General features: G+C 49.9%; 1 protein-coding gene across 4 annotated transcripts; it reads right to left on the bottom strand.

Moving 5' to 3' along the window:
* Nucleotides 1-264: 264 nt before the first annotated feature.
* SVBP (small vasohibin binding protein) lies at nucleotides 265-6,735 on the bottom strand. 4 transcript variants are annotated; one of them, XM_002715176.6, is made up of 3 exons: nucleotides 6,603-6,735; nucleotides 5,909-6,049; nucleotides 265-644 (listed from the first exon to the last, which is right to left on the bottom strand). In XM_002715176.6, exons 2-3 carry the CDS (start codon nucleotides 6,020-6,022, stop codon nucleotides 558-560), a joined length of 201 nt encoding a protein of 66 aa, XP_002715222.1. In that variant the 5' UTR covers nucleotides 6,023-6,049; nucleotides 6,603-6,735; the 3' UTR covers nucleotides 265-557. The 4 variants fall into 4 exon arrangements, with proteins under 4 accessions (XP_002715222.1, XP_069934730.1, XP_069934729.1 ...); XM_070078629.2 differs by having other exon boundaries at nucleotides 6,592-6,733; XM_070078628.2 differs by having other exon boundaries at nucleotides 6,548-6,661.
* Nucleotides 6,736-15,823: the final 9,088 nt, after the last annotated feature.

The following is a 15,823-nucleotide window of genomic DNA, read 5'->3' as shown; positions in this document are numbered from 1 at the left end:
TGGCCCTGACCAGTGGCTCACCCTGGAGGGGGTGGGGGGGTGGGGCGGCGGCACACGCTTTACCTGCGTGCTGGTGACATGGTCACCGGGGTCTGCAGAGCTTCAGCCCCGGGAAGAACGAGAACTTGCGTTGCCCGCTTCTTCCTCTCCCCTCTGAAGGAGCGGCGGCGCCTCCTGCTCGCCTCACCCCTCTGACCCATTGCACTCCTTCTTGCCTCACTGCCTGTGGTGAGCCACGCCCATGGTGAAGTATGAGCAAACGAACACGTTATTAGTATTTTATTTGCATTTTTGGAGAAGATACAGTTTTACAAGAAACACTGATTTTTCTTAAACAATAGAAAAAGGTTTTTTTTTAAAAAAAGAATCTCATCATAGAAGAAAAGAAGTCTCTTCAGCAAACACTGGGCCAGTGAGATCCGGGGACCAGTGCAGTGGTTCCACACAGGAAGCGAGTCCGGATCGTCCATGGTGCACTCCAGCACAGTTCTGTAAGGCTCCACCGGGCACATCAGCTCACACTGGGGGCAGGCGCACGCCCCAGGGCGGGCTCCTCCTCACTCTCCGGGAGGCTGCATCTGTTTGCAGAACTCGTCGAACTGCTGCTGCTCCAGTTCTGTCATGACTCTGTTGAGGGCGTAGATCTGGACGGGAGAAACATCTGTGAGCAAGGGAGTGGCTGCTCCCCAGGCTCCACGCACGACAGGGCTGCCTCGCTGGAGAACAGCCCGGGACCGGCAATGCAGAGAGAACGCGACGGGAGGCAGGCAGCGAGGCAGGGCCTGCTGTGGCACTTAAGGGATGGGGTGTGACAGTAACGGGGGAGGGTATTCAGCATTCGTAAATACGATGGGGAAGTCCAGGGCAGTCTGGAAACTGCCAGCTTGCCAATCTGAAGGATACTGCAGCGTGGAGCATGGGCGCTGGGGAGCCTTAAACGCCCTGCCAGGGACTCCGGACTTCCTCTGGTGGACCACGGAGTGCTGGCGAGGGTAAGTGTGCAGGGTTCTACCCGTGCTCTGACAAGGCTAAGTGGAGCCGTGTGAGGAACTGTGACCCCAGGGCAGGGCTACGGCACGGGGTGGGCGGAGGTAGTCGGGGGAAGACCACGGAACACAGTCTAAGGCACAAAGCAAGGTGTCTACGCCTTCCTGCTCCCTCCTCCACCTCGCAGTGCCTGATCTACCACCAAAGAACAGGAGCAGATCATAAGCCTTCCCAAATTGCAGAAGAAATGAAGGGGTGTGTGTGTGTGTGTGTAAGATACAACTTGATTAATTGAAGAAAGGGAGAAAAGTGAAATGACAAGTAGGACAAACAGAAAACACAAAATAAGGGTAGAGTCAGTGGAGTCGGAACCACCCGACGGACAAGCCCACAAACCTCTACCAGAGCTGCTCAGCCTAAGAGGGAGGGCACACGGGCGCTCGGAAGAGCACGTGACACTGACACGATGGGGAGACAGAACAGGCCGAGCTTCGTGCCAGTCCATCTGACAGCTTCAAGAAGCAAACTCCCAGAAAACGGAACATGGTCACAACTGCCTAGAAGCTCGAACGCTCTGCAAGGAAAATGGGACTCCACCGATGAAAACGTCACGAACACCCGGCTGAGCCTCAGAGGTGACGCTGCTGATGGTGAAAATGGTAAACCTGTGTTACCAATGTTTACCACGATAAGAATAAAATGTGAGTGGTTAAAAAAAATGAATGCTGAGTGAATAGAGCCAGTCTCTACAGTGCACTGCTGTACTTCAGAATGCTACTTAGGGGCACATGGACAGAGGCTCTAAATTAATACAGAACACTGAGAGAATGACTGGCATTAAATCGGGCAAAGAGGGTACTGTTAGTGGGTGGGACAGGCATGTGACCAGACCCAGGCACGCAGAGACTCCAAGTTCCAGGTCATGCTCTATTTGTTTAGCTGGGGGGGTGAACCCAAAGGTGCTTATTTTCTACTTCTCTAAGCTGTATATACCACACACACACACACACACACACATTTCTAACACATCCGAGGGGACTTGAAAAGTCTGTAGAAAAGTGGAATTAAATGATGTTTATTTTGGTGCCAAACATTTTCAAAATCCCCGCAGTTTTTCACATTATGCATTTTCCATGAACTCTCTGAAGACTCCTCATATATGTTTTTAGATGGGACGAGGCACATTCAGGGTGGTGTGGCTGTAGACTTCATATGTGTTTTTGTTTGTTTGTTTTTTTGACAGGCAGAGTGGACAGTGTGAGAGAGAGACAGAGAGAAAGGTCTTCCTTTTGCCGTTTGTTCACCCTCCAATGGCCGCCGCGGCCGGCGCACTGCGGCTGGCACACCGCGCTGATCTGATGGCAGGAGCCAGGTACTTCTCCTGGTCTCCCATGGGGTGCAGGGCCCAAGCACCTGGGCCATCCTCCACTGCACTCCCGGGCCACAGCAGAGAGCTGGCCTGGAAGAGGAGCAACCGGGACAGAATCCTGTGCCCCAACCGGGACCAGAACCCAGGGTACCAGCACCGCAGGTGGAGGATTAGCCTAGTGAGCCACGGCGCCAGCCCTCGTGTGTGTTTTTAAAACCCATTGCCTCATTCAATTACTATTTGACGAGCATTTGTACCCGCACATTACTGCACCAGGGACAGAGAGGGCTATTACAGACACTGTGGAGACTTCCATATCAAGAAAGCAGGGAAAACAAAGTAAGAAGAACTCGAAGTGAGTCCCGGGGCAGGGCCGAGGCAGGAAGATGGACAGAGCAGAAGGGTCCCCAGCAGTGTCGGCGCTGCTTAACCGGCCACATGTGCCTTCTGTTCCCACTCACGCCTCACATCTCCCTTTCTGGCCGTGGCATCTTTGCAGAACTGAATGGAAACTCTGTGCCCCCCACCCCGGGGTGGGGGGTCTTGCCGCTGCCTATTTTAGGAGATTACATCCCAGGCAACACAGATTGACCAGCATGGCGCCTGCAGGGCAGAGCAAGCAGAGCAAGGGTCGTTGGGGCTGTTTAGGGCACAGTCCTGCCCCGTATCCACGGGGGCCTCTGGCCGCGTCACTTCACTTCAGAGTGAGGGCAACCCCTCTTCCCTCGGGATCACACACTCAGTCATCCCCATGTCATTCTAGGAAGGGTGCACAAAGGTGCCCATGGTGGTGACAGGAACACCTGCCTCAAGGGCCCGGTGTGAGGACTACATGGGGTCACGCGTGTGCAGGCTCGGCCCTGGCGCATCGTGAGGTCTCAACAGGTGCAGCTGGAGCGCAAACCCAACAGGACGCAGCGCAGCGAGTCAACGCCAACACGACCAGCTATCAGCCTAGAGTCCACGCGACACACGAGCCAGGCACTCATGGACGCTGCGATTGCGGGTTGCGGACGCTACCGCCTACTGGCCACTCTCCTGGGCCCGACACTGCCTAGATACTTCACATGGAAGATTCCCACTCCTCACAAGCTCCATGAGGTACCTGGCATCACTTCCATCTTATCAAGGAGGAACTGAGGTTCAGAGAGGTTAAGTATCCTGCCCAAGGTCACACAGAGAGAACTGGGATTCACAGAGGGGCTGGGGTCTGAAGTCAGGTAGATTCACCTTGTGGTGTCTGTGAGCCATGAACAAGGTTCACAAGAGGACGCTGTCACAGGGCTGTTTCTTACAGCAACCCTCAGCCTGCCTGCTCAGTACTGAAACCACCTGGCGCCTGGGGCCAGGTGAGCGTGGGACGGTAAAGCCAAGGCAAGAGCGGGGATGACCGCTCTCGGAGGGTGTGCCTTCCTCCAAAGCAAGGCTCAGTTCACAGACTCCTCCAGACCCACCACCAGCTCACTTCCTGTGTGAGCAAGCTCCACGCAGGCAGGGCCTCTTCCCAGCTTTGCTGGTCATGGGTCTCAGGCTCCCAGGACAGGGCCGGGCAAGCAGTCACAGCTCAAACACTTGCTTAATGGTTGGATCACGTTAACACAGATTAAGTTCTGACAATATCAAATGCTACAAAAGAAATGACAAATGAGATTCTCTGGCACTGCCAGTGCAAACTTGCACAATCCTTTGGAAAGCAATCTGGCACCACCTAGTAAAACTGAAAATGTACCTCGTGATTCTTCCAGTGAAGTGCCCCACAGAAATGCTAGCACAGGTGCCAAAGGGGGCATCTAAAAGTTTTTCCCTATCAAGGTGTTTGTAATAGCAGAAAAAAACAAGGAATAATTTAACTCTGTCACTGGAGGAATAGGTAAACACAGTAAACAAAATGGACTTACAAAACAGACTATTTAAAGAGTGATGCAAATAGATTCTTATATTAATGTGAAAAGTCCCAAAAAACATGATGCAAGGGGCCGGTGCTTTGGCGCAGTGGGTTAAAGCCAGCTTACAGCGCTGGTGTCCCATATGGGTGCCGGTTCGAGTCCCGGCTGCTCGGCTTCCAATCCAGCAGCCTGCTAATGTGCCTGGGAAAGCAGCAGAAGGTGGGCCCCTGCACCCACGTGGGAGACCTGGAAGAAGCTCCTGGCTCCTGGCTTCAGATTGGCGCAGCTCTGGCCATTGTGGCCATTTGGGGAGTGAACCAGCGGATGGAAGACCTTTCTTTCTCTCTCTCTGTCTCTGCCTTTCAAATAAATAAAATAAATCTACAAAAAAAAAGATGCAAACAAAATACAAAATAAGATGTATGGAATTTTACACAAAGGAATATTATATATTGTTCAATGACATCCATTAATCTATCTGAATATAAATGTATAAAAATAGTGACCACTCATGGAGAGGGCACAAAGGGTGTAGGACAGGAAATGGTAATGGTCAGGGGGTTTCAAATTTGCCCGTTATTTTTTATTTTTCTTATTTTAAGAAGCCTCGAGGCAAGCCTGACAAAATGCTTACCACTACCAATCTAGGGGTCTGGGTACTCAGTGTTCTTATATTAGTTTTATTTTATCTACTTTTAAAAAATATCTAGTGGGCATTGGCCAACACTGTGGCACCGGCACCCCGATATGGGCGCCAGTTTGAGTCCTGGCTGTTCCTTTTCTGATCCAGCCCTCTGCTGTGGCCTGGGAAAGCAGTGGAGGATGGCCCAAGTCTTTGGACCCCTGCATTCACGTTGGAGACCCAGAAGAAGCTCCTGGCTTCAGTCTGACCCAACCCCAGATGTTGCAGTCATCTGGGGAGTGAACCAGCAGATGGAAGATCTTTCTCTATCTCCCTCTTTCTGTAACTCTTTCAAATAAATAAAAAACAAATCTTTAAGGAAAAAAAAAAGACGCTGCTCAGGATGCCCACAGCCCATCCCGAGTGCCTGGGCCCGGGTCCTGGCACCACTTGGGATTCAGCTTCCTGCTAACGTGCACTTGAGGGGGCAGCAGGTACCGGGATTCCCTCCACTCGTGGGAAATCGGGACAGCACTGCAGACCAGCACACGGGCCAGCTCTGCCTCTGTCTCTCTGCCTTTCACATAATAACAATGAAATATAGAAAATTTTTAAAAATTCTCAAAAACATAAAAACGAATGAGGAAAATGAGACCAGCACGCCTTCTCCTGGTAATCAGACATGAAGATGTGGTTTAAAGCTTTTGATTCTCAAACTGTCCTTAAGCGTTAGAGAACAAAGGAACTCCCGAGTGGGCCTTCACCTGCCTGGCAGCAGCTACTTTCTGCAGCAAATGCAGACCCCCCACCCCTCCCCTCACTCACACGGCCTCTTTTTCTGCGTCCTTCTTCCTTCAAGTCCCCACCACCAGAGCCCTGTGCCAGGAGCCGTCCGCAGTCCTGGGCCCCGTGGGGCTCCGGCACCCACCTGCCCTGCGGCTCGGGCGGCCACGCAGGCCCCGGGAGAACACCTGCCCCCGTTTCTCCATCCCGCCAGCCCAGCCCAGCCCAGCCCACAGGCACCGGGACCCCTGCGCGGCTCACCTCGGCTCTCTGCCTCTGCTTCAGCTCCTGCTGGGCTGATTTCTGCTTCGCCTTCTCCACTCTGCTCACGGGCTCTTTAACTTTGGGTTTTTCTTTCCGCGCGGGCGGATCCATGGCGTGGCCCCGGAACGTCTCAGGCAGCTGTGACCGCGGCGGGACAGACGGAGGCAGATGGTTATACAAAGGCCCTGGCGGTCACTCGCCCACCTGACCCCGCGGCGCGGCGAAGGCGCCGGCCCTGAAGGCCCGAGACCCGCGTGCCACCGCTCCCTGCGAGCCTCAGTGTGCGGTCCGCACAATGGGACGGCAGTGCCTCCGCCGGCCTCCGCCCAGGCCTGCGGGGTGAGGATCCGCGGTGACCACCACGGGAACGCGTTCCACACACCGCAGCGCGCCGTGCACCGCGAGCCCCGCTTACGATCAGGACGCCGAGGCCCGGAGAGACCCGTGTCCGGCCTCCAGGCCGGGGCTCTCTACCCACTGCCCGGCTGGCCGGTTACAGACCCGACCCTGCCCTCAGGGCCCCAGTCCCGCCCCCGCCCCGGCCGTCCAGTGCCCAGGGGACCGCTCCTCTCTCGCCCTCCCCGCTCCACTCGGGCAAGATGGCGGCTCACGAGCCGCGTCGGTGCCGGCTCCTACCGGGCTTCGCACACAAGCCCCCACGCGAGCCCCCAGACCCTTGCCTTTTCCCTACCGCGGGTCCTGGAGGCCGCACCCACCGCCCCTCGCACTGGGCGGGGCCGGGGCGGGGCCGCGCGCTGGGCGGGGGGAGGGGCCGGGGCGCGCTGGAGGTTCCAGACCTCCCGCCCGCACAAATCGTCGCGCGTGCGCAGATAGGACGTCTGCGTTGCCTTGTAGGGGGCGGGGTCATGGGCGGGCTCAGGTGGGCCAGGGGTGGAGACAACTGGGCAGGGGCGGGTGACAACCAACACAACTTTTTCCTGGGAATATTTTTGGTACAGCGGCTGGGCATTGATGGGTAAAATCTGAATTCTGAGATTGGAATTACTCAGAATTCCATGGGGCATCTTAGCTGATGTCTGAACCTCCGAACAGACCGCCCACCACTTAGCAAAGTATTACTGTAGGAGTCTTGCAGATAAGGGCACCCAGGCCCTGAGAAGTCCAAGGTCACATAGCTAGTGAGTGCCAGGATCCACAGGACGTCTCCAAATAAAAACGCTGCCAAGGCCGGCGCCGCGGCTCACTAGGCTAATCCTCCGCCTTGCGGGGCCGGCACACCAGGTTCTAGTCCCGGTCAGGGCGCCGGAGTCTGTCCCAGTTGCCCCTCTTCCAGGCCAGCTCTCTGCTGTGGCCAGGGAAGGCAGTGGAGGATGGCCCAGGTGCTTGGGCCCTGCACCCCATGGAAGACCAGGAGAAGCACCTGGCTCCTGCCATCGGATCAGCGCGGTGCGCCGGCCAAAGCGCACCAGCGGTGGCGGCCATTGGAGGGTGAACCAACGGCAAAAGGAAGACCTTTCTCTCTGTCTCTCTCTCTCACTGTCCACTCTGTCCAACAAAACAAAACAAAACAAAACAAAAAAAACTGCCAAACTGGGGAGAGTTGAATCCAATGACAGATGCTAAGCAAACGGTGAAGAAGTAGCCATAGCGACACCCACACTTCCAAAGTAAGTTTTGCAGTCCTGTGGGAGTCCAGGTTAGCGCTGGCCATCAAAAAACTTAAGAACCAGCCCTATCCCATGAAACAGCAAATACTGCATGATTCCATTTGTGTGACTATCTAAAGTAGCCTGACTCTAAGAAACAGAAAATAGGATGCTGGTTTTGGTTTCCAGAGACTGGGGAGGAGAAAAAAGGGACTTGTTCACTGGTTATAGAGTTTCACTTTTAGGGGCTGGAGTTGTGGTAGTAGGTTAAGCCTCCGCCTGCAATGCTGGCATCCTATATGTGCACTGATTCAAGGCCCGGCTGCTCCACTTCCAATCCAGCTCCCTGCTTATGCACCTGAGAAAGCAGCGGAAGATGGCGCAAGTCCTTGGGCCCCTGCACCCACATTGGAGACTAAGAAGAAGCTCCTGACTCCTGGCTTCTGGCTTCTGGCTTCAGATCGGCTCAATTCTGGCCATTGTGGCCATATTTGGGGAGTGAACCAGCAGATGGAAGACCTCCCTTTCTCTCTCTCTCTCTAATGATGTCTTTCAAATAAATAAATAAATCTTTAAAAAATTAGAAAATAGAGTTTCAGTTTTGCAAAATCAAAAAGTTCTAGAGATGTGTTACATCCAACTAACACTACTAATAATGGCTAAGATGGTAAATTTTATTGTCACAGTAAAAAGAAATGACTACACCCTTTGGCTAAACAATTCTGCTTCTAAGAACTTATACCAGGGGCCAGCACTGTGGTGTACTGGGTAGAGCTCCCTCCTCCAGTGCTGGCATCCCATATGGGTACTGGTTTGAGTCCCAGCTGCTCCACTTCTGATCCAACTAGGGATTGGTGAACTAAATAATAGGGTTTTATGCAGCCGTTAAAATAGCATAGAGGAACAACTGTCGACATAATTAAATATCTTCAGTGAATAAGCTACCAGGAGACATATGCAGTCTAGTCATAATATTTGCTTTTTTGTTTTGGAAAAGATTATTATATATGCATGGAAAAGAGAATAGAGGAAAACACTTCAAAATGTTAATACAGGTTGAGAGTTTTTTTTTTTTAATCTTCTTTGTGCTTTTCTGCATTTTCCAAAATTTCAGCAGTGAACATTTATACTTTAGCAATCAGAAGAAAGTGCAATACATTTAGTCTTAGAAATTTTATTAAAATACTGGGGCTGGCGCCGTGGCTCACTTGGTTAATCCTCTGCCTGCGGCGCTGGCATCCCATATGGGCGCTGGGTTCCAGTCCTGGTTGCTCCTCTTCCAGTCCAGCTCTTCTGTAGCCCGGGAGTGCAGTGGAGGATGGCCCAAGTTCTTGGGCCCCTGCACCCCGCATGGGATACCAGGAGGAAGCACCTGGCTCCTGGCTTCGGATCGGCACAGCTCCGGCCATTGCGGCCAGCTGGGGAGTGAACCAACAGAAGGAAGATCTCTCTCTCTCTCTCTCTGCCTTTCTTCTCTCTGTGTAACTCTTTCAAATAAATAAATAAAATCTTAAAAAATAATTTAAGAAATTTTATTAAAATACTAGTTGGATTACTGTTAGTAAAAATTACTATGCCTCTGTGTGTGTGTGTGTGTGTGTGTGTAAGGGGTGTGTGTGAGAGGCCAAGTTAGGGTGTGTGTGTATATGTGTGTGTGTGTGTGTGTGTGAGAGAGAGAGAGAGAGGTTACACTTGGACTGACCATAAGAGAGTTGTACAATAAGAAGTTACAAGAGTCCAGAAGGCACGGGGCTGGAGATGCTGGTTTGTCACTTTCATCAGGAAAGTGACCCCAGGAGCGTGCACTTGGAGGCTGAACACCATCTGTCCAAGTCCCCTTCCTATTCCTCTAAGAGTTTGTTTTCTCTCTCTTTCCCTCCCTCTCTCTCTCGCTTTTAAGATGTATTTATTTATTTGAAAATTAGAGTTACACAGAGAGAGAAGGAGAAGCAGAGAGAGAGAGAGAGAGAGAGAGGGTCTTTCATCCACTGGTTCACTCCCCAATTGGCCAAAATGGCTGGAGCTGTGCTGATCCGAAGCCAGGAGCCAGGAGCTTCCTCCGGGTCTCCTATGCCAGTGCAGGGGCCCAAGGACTTGGGCCATCTTCCACTGCTTTCCCAGGCCATATCAGAGAGATGGATCAGAAGTGGAGCAGCCAGGACTCGAACCAGCATCCATATGGGATGCCAGCACTGCAGGTAGCGGCTTTATCCGCTACACCACAGCGTTGGCCCCTCTGTCGCTCTTGTGAGCGTCAGGAGACTCTGGGTGAGGTTGCTAAATTCCCTGGTTGGTTGAATCACCAGTCAGTGTCTACATGAATGTAACCATGGAATGTTTTCACAGGTGAGGACTATGCTAGGACTATATTCACTTTATTGGGCAAGTCTTTTATTTTTGAAGGCAAGAATTATATTTTTAAAATGTGCTCCATTATGCAGACGTCTATTGTGTTTTTTTATTTAAAAATTTTTTTTATTTAGTAAATATAAATTTCTGAAGTATAGCTTATGGATTACAATGGCTTTGCAGACATCTGTTGTTAATCCTTCTCTGAATTCTCCATCAGAGTTATAAAACATCTTTCCATCTCATCCCATGAAACCGGGATCTATCGGGGTCTTTTCCTCTTTCTTGCAGCAGGTCCCCCACCCCTGCCAGAGCCCATCCTCTCCTGGCTCTGGACTCCCCTCAGCCCGGCTGCACGGCCCTTGCTCTCAGAGTCTCCTAACCACGGTCTGGGAAGTCTCTTCCCGCCTCTTGGGGCCAAAGCCCTGCTCCCTGGATCTTGTCTCCCCCTTGGTTTCTTGAATTTTGGGTGAGCACCTTCTCCAGTAGCTCCTCAGAGGGGCTTCACGGGGAGTAAGTTTTTGAGTCCTTGCTCGTCTAAAAATGGGCTTATTTTCTCTGACTCTTGACCAATTTCCAGGTTGGAGATCTTTTTTCCTTCAGAATTTCAAAGGCATTCACTGGCCCATTGTCACCTCGCTTCTCACGTGACCAGACTCTCACAACCTGTTTCTGTTACTTCCCGTGATCATTGTGTTTGTTTCTGGAAGCTTCTAGAATTTTTCCCCCTTTATTCTTCACATTCTGAACTCTCACGATATTGTGTCCTGACGGCCTCCTTCGTCCTTTGTGCTAAGCTCTCAGTGGCCCCTGTTAACAGGAGACACAGTCTTTGCCGTGGGAAAATGTTCTCCGAGTTCTGGACTCACCTTCTAATGTGTTCCGTTGTGCTAGTTTTGGTTATTCTAGCTCACAAGAGATTTTCCTGAACTGTGTGTATCCTTTAGTTCCTGTACTGCATTTTCTCCTTTCTACTACCAAAGTCTTACCTTCTAAGACTTTTTCATTGCCCTGTTGTCCCTGGACTGCTTTGTGGTAGCCCCTTCTGTGCTGTGGATTCAGGAGCTTCTCTAATTTATATATTTCATTTTGTGATCGACTGCTGCTTTCTATCTTTTTCTTTTTCTTTCTTTTTTTTTTTTTTTTATTTGACAGGCAAAGTTAGACAAATGGCCGCTATGGCCGGCTGCCTTTTTTTTTTTTTTTAAAGATTTTATTTATTTTTACTAGAAAGTCAGAGTTACACAGAGAGAGAAGGAGAGGCAGAGAGAGAGAGAGAGAGAGAGAGGTCTTCCATCCACTGGTTCACTCCCCAATTAGCCACAAGAGCCAGAGCTGCACCGATCCGAGGGCAGGAGCCAGGAGTTTCTTCCAGGTCTCCCACGTGGGTGCAGGGGTCTAAGACTTGGGCCATCTTCTATTCTTTCCCGGGGCCACAGCAGAGAGCTGGATCGGAAGTGGAGCAGCACTGCGGCGGCAGCTTTACCCGCTACACCACAGCGCCAGCCCCTCAACTACTGCTTTCTTCTGCTCCCTAGGTCTCTGGCTCCCACGCAGGAACCTTCCCTCAGATAGTTACCATTTACCAGGCTGCGAGCCCTGTTCTAAGGACTTTGCATGTTTTCACTCCTTTGATCCTTGCAGCACCCCAGTGAGGCCGAGCTGAGCACCTGCTCTCTTCCTGCCGATGCTCCCAGCCAGCAGGCCCCTGGGGCCAGATGTCTGTCTTTATGTGATCAGCTACGAAGCCACGAGCCATCCGTCCATCTGCTTCTCTTCCTTCAAAAATGTAGGGACAGCTCATTTCCCAGTTGTTTCCTGGCCCATTCTCGTTGTCTTCCTGCACTGCTCTGTTTTCATTCCAAGATTGTCCTTTTAGTGGGATTTCGGGAAGGAACACAGGCAAATGTTGGTGTTCAGTGAACCATGCTTGTTTAACGGGAAGTGGAACCCTCTGGCTCTCTCTTTAAAGCCAGAAACAATTTAATGTTTAAAGTTTGACCTGTGACTAATGACTAAAGGATTAGAGACTTCCCCCAAACGGAAATTTAAAAATCTAAGGACAAAACCAAGAAATAACTATTGAGGTTGAAAACTATTACATATTTACCTAAGATAAATAAAGTTTATTCATTATTGTGTGTAGTGTGGCCCAAATTTGGGGGAAAGGAAAGTCTGGAGGTATGTGGGCCGAAAGGTGACTAGAGTTTATCACACCGGATGCTGAGTTTCTGAGTAATATCTCCATCACTGTCTATTGCTGTTTTTCAACTTATGGGGTTAGAAATAAAAAAAGAAAGTTTAAAAAATTATATAGGATGATTTAAATTATCTGATAACGTGCTTCTTGAGTGGCTGGCGCTGTGGCGTAGTAGGCTGAGCCTCCACCACTGGCAGCAGCATCCCATATGGACACTGGTTCGTGTCCCTGCTGTTCCTCTTCTGCTCTCTGCTATGGCCTGGGAAAGCAGCAGAAAATGGCCCAAGTACTTGGGCCCCTGCACCTTCTTGGGAGACCTGTAAGAAACTCCTGGTTCCTGGCTTCAGACAGGCCCAGTTCTGGCTGTTGTAGCCATTTGGGGAGTGAACCAGTGGATGGAGGACCTTTCTCTCTGTCTCTCCCTCTCTCTGTCTGTAACTCTACCTCTCAAGTAAACAAATAAATAAATAATGTTTTGAAAAACACTTTAAAAAAGTGCTTTTTGAGGAAGCCATAAAAGTACTAATTATGAAAATTAAGTAATAAATTAGTGCAATCACTCTGGAAAAGTTTGACATATACAGCTTCTAGATATAAATTCTCAGGAATCCTTTACTTCCTTTAAAATTGGGGAGGATCCCAAAGAGCTTCAGTTTATGTGGATTATATTTTTTTCTTTTTTCTTTTATTTAAATTATACCAGTTTCATGTATTTCATATATACAGATTTAGAAACATAGTGACACTCCCCCTCCCCACCTTCCCTCGCGCCCACGCTCCAACCTTTCCTTCTCCCTCTTACATTCTCACTCTTAATTTTTGCTAAGATCTATTTTGTGGGTTATATTTTATTAAAAAAAAACCATTTATTTGAAAGGCAGAGTTACAGACAGGCAGAGGCAGAGAGAGAGAGAGAGAGAGAGATCTTCCATCTGCTGGTTCACTCCCTAGATGGCCTCAACAGTGGGAGCTGTGCCGATCCAAAGCCAGGAACCAGGAGCTTCCTCCGGGTCCCCCATGTGAGTGCAGGGGCCCAAAGACTTGGGCCACCCTCCACTACTTTTCCAGGCTATTGCAGAGAGCTGGATTGGAAGTGGAGCAGCTAGAACCTAACCTGCACCCATATGGATGCCAGCACTGCAGGTGGCAGCTTCACATACTACCCCACAGCGCCAGCCCCATGGGTTATATTTTCTTAATCAGCCACATTAGAAATTAACTTTCGGCTTTCTTTCTTTACTTATTTGAAAGGGAGGGAGGCATAGACTTAAAAAAAATTTATTTATTTGAAAGGCAGAATTATATAGAAAAAAGGAGAGTCATAGAGAGAGAGATATCTTCCATTGTTGATTCATTCCCTGAACAGCCACAATGACCAGGGCTGGGCCAGGCTGAAACCAGGAGCCAGGGACTCCATCTGGGTCTCCCACATAGGTGGCATGGGCCCAGCACTTGGGCTATCTTCAGCTGCTTTCCCAGCACATCAGCAGAGAGCTGGATCAGAAGTGGAGCAGCCAGGACTCCAAATGGCACTTTTATGGGATGCCAGTGTGGCAGGCAGCTGCTTAACCTGTTGCACCCCCTGCCCCCCGATGCTGGCCCCCAGAGATAGACGTTCCAACCATTGGTTTATCTCCAAATACTCACAGCTGTCAGTGCTGAGCCAGGCAGAAGTCAGGAGCCTGGAACTCAACCCAAGTCTCCTATGTGGGTAGCAGGAACCCAAGTACCTGAGCCATCACCTGCTACTTTCTTACATTAGAAATTAAAATTGAGAAAAACATAATTCATTTAAAATGAAAATAGTACATATTTACAAGCTAACATAATTTTATGAAAAAACAACTTTTCTGAAACACAAAAAAAGAAGAGTGACATTCATATCTTTGTAAATATTTTCAGTATCTGACTTATAGAAGATGGCTGTATTCTCATACTGGCTGTTTCTTGCACTCTGGACCAATATGTTGTCTGGCTGAAGTGTGTGTAGTTGGGAAAGAAACGTTTCAATAACGTGTTCAGGTAATTGTGGACATTCTTTAGTACAACACCAAAACTCAACAAGTGGTAGTTTCTTAAAGATTAATTGCATCAAGGAACCTGAAACCATAGCAATGAACTTGTTATACTCTGTTACAGTAAAACTCATGAGTTTATCTTGCATTTTTTAAAAGATTTGTTTATTTATTTGAAAGTCGGAGTTACACAGGGAGAAGAGAGGCAGAGAGAAATACAGAGGTCTTCCATCCATGGTTCACTCCCCAAATGGCAGCAATGGCCAGAGCTGCGCCGATCCGAAGTCAGGAGCCAGGAGCTTCTTCTGGGTCTCCCATGTGGGTACAGGGGCCCAAGGACTTGGACCATCTTGTACTGCTTTCCCAGGCCATAGCAGAGAGCTGGATTGGAAGTGGAGCAGCTGGGACTAGAACTGGCGCCCATATGGAATGCCAGTGCTTCAAGCCAGGGCATTAACCCACTGAGCCATAGCCCCAGCCCCATTGTCTTGCATTTTGCATGTCTTATTTACCTATACATGACTTTTTCAAGGCATGATTGTTCATTTGGAAATTATTGCTTCTCTGAGTTGCACAGATCTTCCAAATGTTGACACATTTCATGATACAACATCAAGAAATCATATTCATTCGTATTGCTGCCAATCTCAACAGAAAAATCTTTTATTACCAGGAACTATCAAGCTCACAGTGGCAGACAGAAGTTTTTCAAAATTCTAACTTTCACTCAAAATATTAAATTTTCTCTTTGGCAACAAACACAAGTTTTTTAAAAATATTTATTTATTTATTTATAATTAGAAAGGCAGAGTGATGAGAGAGAGCTTCCATCTGCTAGTTCACTCCCTAAATGGCCACAACAGTTGGGGCTGGGAAGACAGGAGCCACAAACTCCATCTAGGTCTTCCGCATGGGAGGCAAGGGCCCAAGCACTTGAGCCACCATCCAGTGCCTTGCCAGGTCCATCAGCAGGGAGCTGGATCAGAAGCTGAGCAGCTGAGGCTCAAACGGGCACTGAGATATGGGATATGGACTTTAAAAAAAAAAAAGATTTATTTATTCAAAAGGCAGAGCTACAGAGAGGCAGAGGCAGAGAGAGAGAGAGAGAGAGAGAGAGAGAGAGAGGTCTTCCATCTGCTGGTTCACTCCCCAGATGGCCACAACATCAAGAGCAGCACCAATCAGGAGCCAGGAGCTTCTTCCGGGTCTCCCATGTGGATGCAGGGGCCCAAGGACTTTGGTCATCTTCCGTTGCTTTCCCAGGCCATAGCAGAGAGATGGATCAGAAGTGGAGCAGCCAGGACTCGAGCCGGCACCCATATGGGATGCCGGCACTGCAGGAGGTGGCTTACCGGCAACGCCACAGCGCTGGCCCAGGTATGGGCCTCTTTAAGCAGCAGCTTACTCCACTGCACCACAGCGCCAGTCCCAGTGGTTTTTCTGGAAGGGCAAGCACACTTCATTCATTTTGGGGCAGATGCCTGCTACATCCCAAAGTCTGAATACTCACCTTTTGTGGGGCCGACTTTCAGGTAGAATGATGCTGCAACTCAGTCACTGAAGTGCCTTTTCTCGGGAAATTCATCGGGCTTGGAAATGCAGCAAAGCTGCCTATGCACCCTCCTTTTTGTCCACAGAAGGTTGAGAAGTTGTGTGTCCATCAGTTGGCATTTCCTTCAGTTAGTAACTCTCACTGCAGTTTAGTGCCACTCGAGCATGGTACTGAGGTACCACTCATTTT

This window comes from Oryctolagus cuniculus, chromosome 7 (genome assembly GCF_051225735.1).
Source record: "Oryctolagus cuniculus isolate XC-2025 breed Fujian yellow rabbit chromosome 7, ASM5122573v1, whole genome shotgun sequence".
NCBI classification, from domain to species: domain Eukaryota; kingdom Metazoa; phylum Chordata; class Mammalia; order Lagomorpha; family Leporidae; genus Oryctolagus; species Oryctolagus cuniculus.
The sequence above is the reverse complement of the archived record's forward strand: the minus strand, read 5'-3'. Positions and strand labels throughout refer to the sequence as shown.